This window comes from Alosa sapidissima, chromosome 3 (assembly GCF_018492685.1).
Source record: "Alosa sapidissima isolate fAloSap1 chromosome 3, fAloSap1.pri, whole genome shotgun sequence".
Taxonomy (NCBI): domain Eukaryota; kingdom Metazoa; phylum Chordata; class Actinopteri; order Clupeiformes; family Clupeidae; genus Alosa; species Alosa sapidissima.
This window is the reverse complement of record NC_055959.1, coordinates 5854284-5858808: the sequence shown is the minus strand read 5'-3', so window position 1 is coordinate 5858808 and position 4525 is coordinate 5854284. Positions and strand designations below refer to the sequence as shown.

The 4525-nt window shown below is 42.8% G+C and overlaps 1 protein-coding gene across 2 annotated transcripts in view; it reads left to right on the top strand.

Annotated features, from left to right (window-relative positions):
* csnk1da (casein kinase 1, delta a) overlaps positions 1-4525 on the top strand; it is a 36428-nt gene that overhangs the window by 26337 nt on the left and 5566 nt on the right. Inside the window, exon 9 of one of the 2 annotated variants that reach the window (XM_042086027.1) lies at positions 461-3283. The exons of the other annotated variant lie outside the window; for it this stretch is intronic. Within the exon in view, the coding sequence (XP_041941961.1) occupies positions 461-511 (51 nt within the window). The 3' untranslated portion in view covers positions 512-3283. Of the gene's footprint in view, positions 1-460; positions 3284-4525 lie in introns of those variants that run through there. 2 annotated transcript variants of the gene reach the window in all.

Genomic DNA, 4525 nt, shown 5'->3' with positions numbered 1-4525 from the left:
AACTACGTTTTCTGATTATGCAGAAAATGCACAAATTGATAAAAAAATTGTGGACTTGATAAACTTAGAAGTGATTCTCCTTCTAAACTGATCTTACTTGCTATGAAGAATCCAGCCTGACCACTGTTCTGTTTATGTGATGTGGGCATCTGTGTGGCACCGTGAAGTTGCATGAATTCCTATTGGCCAGGTTGCCACATGTGGTCTGATGGTTGGAGATTGACATTCTTTTGGTCTGATTATTCGATGCTCATGTGTTGAGCAGTCTTCATCCTCTCTAACCTGTTCAAGCTCAGGAGAGCTAGTAGCCTCTCTTCAAAAAAGAAAAAAAAGTTGGTAGCTTTTTTTTGGATTTGGACAGTGTATGTCCGATATCAGTAGCAGATGAAGTCCTTTTGGTTGATGTTGATGTTAATGCTTTCTCTGTTTCTCTGCTTGGCCTCTTCTCTTCCCTCCCCAGGCTCTGTCGCGCGTCACTCCCAGCGGCCTGCAGTCTGCGGTACCTCGATGAGACCCCACTCCTCCTCTTACCCTCTGCGTCCCCAGCACCTCCACCTACCCTACCCCTTCACGTGACACCGAGGGCAACACCACCTTGATGGCCCGACCACCTTGACCAGGACTTCCAGCAGCTGACAAGGATCTGTTGCAGGAAAGACAACAACATAAAAGGAAAAAAAAGGACAAAAATAACAACAACGATGACACAAAAACAACAAAAAGTGAATACATACATACTCACACACTCAGAAACACAACCATGAATCTGCAATTCAAGCCAGTCAAGAGCCAGAGACTTTGAGGAGTCTCACCTTTTCCTCTGAACGCCGCTCCGTCTAGCCATGCGTCTTTCTAGCCCCTTATGGTGGGAACATGAACAAGACTTGTGTGCGCTTCATGCGCTCCCTCCCACACACACACAACACACACACACACACACACACACACACACACACACACACACATCCCCACACACACTCTACACATTTGTTTTAGCTCCACTGCTCTGCCTGAGCCTCGCCCATCGTGTAGGTGGATGTCCGGTGGCCGTCGTTGCCTTTGCCACCCTGGCATACGCTAAGAGGAGGTGCCCTCCTCCGTCAGTGGGGCTGTCCCACCACCCCAGCCCCTGTCCTCCCCGTAACCTCAAAATAAACCCCAGCGATGCAGCGCCGCCACGCTAGCGACGCTCTGTTTTCTTTCTCTCTCGCCCCGTGGCCCATGTTCCCCGGCTCTTGGCCCCCTTGGCTCCCAGACGCAGGAGCTGTTGGAAGAGCTTGGGACCGCTGCTCCAATCAATGGCTGTTCTTTTCAACCCTATTCTCTCCCTGCTGCTTTGTGTTGTATCGAAGGAGAAATTCAGTTTCAACCTGCCGTTTGCTTGGATAGAAGCCTCTTTTTTGGGGGTGGGGGTCTTTTTTCAGGCTTGTGGCGCTAACTTGGGGTTTAATTTGTGTGTTGATTTGGAATCGTGAGCTCCAGGCTTGAGACTGTCTGATATCCCTGCAGCGCCAGTATGATATGTGAGGGGACAGGTGAGAATGCCAACCCTAAAACGCCTGTATGCCACACTTAAGTGCAGTGGATCCTTCAGCAAAACCTTTTTTTGTTATGTATGTAAAAGGGGGACACCACCTAAAAAGCTGCTGTTTCCTTATTCTTAGTCAGCTGTGTTGTTCCACTACCTTATTTCTCTTTCTCTGTTTGTGAAGTGATGGGGTACCCCATCGTTAGCGGCTGGTTGTCCTGCTCCAGGGCTGGTGAGCGATCACAAGGCTTCTCCTAAATGTTCTTAACTGCTGATTGGAAAGCTGTGAAATGCCTGCATTGTAGAGATGTCAAATATTGATGATTTCTTTTTTCCCTTTTTTTTTAAAAATGTTTTTTAATGACTGGTTTTAATCCTACACTGATTTCCCCCGCGTCCCTGTGGAGGGCTTCAAGTGCTCTGGGGAGGTGAGCCTCACAGCAGGAGTGGAACAGCCCTCACTCCCTGTTGTCTGTCTCCATGACGACCCCTGTGGTTGGAGGATGCTCAGCACCTCAGCTTGGTCTGAAGTCACTTTGTTCCCAAGGGCTCGCTTGCTCTCTCTCTGTCTCTCTCTACCTACCTATCTCTTTCTCTCTCTCTCTCTCTCTCTCTCTCTCTCTCTCTCTCTCTCTCTCTCTCTCGTCTCTCTCTCTCTCTCTCTCTCTCTTCTCTCTCTCTCTCTCTCTCTCTGAATCCTTCTGATTATATTTGTCTATTGTTTGTCCTGTTTCTCCTTTCTCTTTGCCGTTGATTCTTCTCTATCTTGTTTCCCTCTGAGTGCTTCACGGGGTCTGTTCGTTGAACAGTGATGACTGTGTGCCAGCCATCAGCTGTCATTAAAAAGCCATGTTTATTCTTGAATCAGCCTCATTTTCTTTGGGAGGGAGGGAGGGGAGGGAGGGATTTTATTTTATTTTTAAAACCTATATTTTAAACAAGACTTTTTGGGTTATTTTGGGGTTGGATTTTCGTTTGTTTTTAAAAGCATAATCAATTTATTACAATGGCTTTTGTTTAATTATAATTTTTCTTAAATTCCTTCCAAATCTGTAGCTCCTGGACTACCTGGTCCTGGAGTCCTAACAGAGCAGAAACGGCTGACTTTGCCACGTCATATCATTCAGCCTATTAGAGCATTAGACTTTTTTCTTGTAGTCTGTGTGGGGGGGAAGGGAGGTATAGTGGTGAAAAACTTTTTTCAGTTCTGTTGTCGTGTATATAGGATGTTTCTAGTGATGGCGAAAGCTCCATTTTTACATAGCCTCTTGTCTGTCTCTGTAGTGCGAGAGTGCTGAAGGAAAGGTTAGTGCTTAGCGGGGCGATGTGTGAACTAGTTCTTTTCACTTCTGGTGGTCTTGAAAAATACAAAAAACACCAAAAAAAAGAAAACCTTTGAAAAAATACAAAAAGGTCACAAAACTCAATTTGGGGATGGTCTCTTCCTGGTGTCAGTTACACTTTAGAGTGTAGAAGAAAAAAAAAGACAAGTACACTTTGTATGGGATCAACCAACTGTCTTTATTTTTTTTTCTGTTATTGAATTGAACGTTTTCATGACCTGGTTTCATTCGGTCTGTGACTGCAGAGCTGGTCACGGCATCATGCCACATGTCACATCACACTGTGCTTATCAATCTCTCTCAAATGGAATTATGGGAAATCTTCTTGCCCTGTAAGATTGTTTCTCCTCATTTGTATTGCCACTGTATTTGTGTATTTTAAATTGTGTAAATAAATTAATAAGTACTTGTAGTTTGTTGTATTTATCTTTATTGTTCCTAAAAGCAAATGCTGAGCATTGATGGGGTGTTTATGCAACTACGATCACTTCATTCAACTAAATATGAAAAAAGAACCCCTATACATTTTCATTTTAACAATCACAGTCTGAATTCAATAATGTTACGGCCGGCTCAGAAGCCGCAACATGATATGGAGACGGACATCAAAGTTTATCAAAAATATAGTTTTTTACTTCAATAAATAAATAAATATGCATTCTAAAATCTAGGTGTTCTGTATAAAAGACACACCCAAGGGCATGGCTCCCTTCAGCGTGGTGAAAAATGCCTGGGCTGAAGGCCAACTTAGGAGTTTCTTATCCACCCCTTCAGGTGTACGTACACAGCTAGGCTGATTTTGCCCCTGCACCACCCAAAGGCTGCCGCACTGTCACGGCAGGGCCAGTGGCGGTGCAGAGGGGCGTAACAATAAACATTTCCAAATTGCATCTAGTCATTAAGATTTGAATGAATCACTTTTTTTAAGTTAATCTTCATTGGGTTCAATCATTTGTTTCTACCAACTGTCATTACCGCAACATGTCCTTAGTGCAACAATTCGTTCATTCTAGTACCTAAGACTGCTGCGGTAAATTTTTTTGCTAATATTGCAGATGAGTGGCTGCTAACAAGATCTGTTTGTTAGCTTTCAGGCTTGGCCTATCGTACTCATAAATCCAATAGTAATATCAATGTATTTCAAAATACAGTTACTAAGCATTATGATATGGACTGGTAATGGTAACACTTCAGAAGAAGACATTTCCCCTGAAAATCATAAATGGTGAGGTAAAAATATTAGTTTTAGGTGTAGAGTAATCCTTGTTCAATATCATTCAATATTGTAATACGTAGAGTAATCCTTGTTCTATCATTCAATATTGAGACAGTTGAGGGATATGAACAAAAGTGATGTTTGGAAGCATAAAATGCTTAATAAATCTTACTAAATCAAAATTTCTTTACATAATATTTTATGTCAAGATGTATATTAACACTGTATATACCCATCAAGCATAATATGGAAAATATTGAAATAAATCCAAAATGTCACTACTGGGACTCAAAAATGGCCGTAGTTCCAGAAACACCCTGATACTCTTTTTGTAAATGCAGTAGGGGGTCCAATTGGACAATGTTAAACCTACTAGTATACAGAAGGCAATACACTGAGTTGTCAAGAGGACTGCAATGACACCCAATAACATCCATA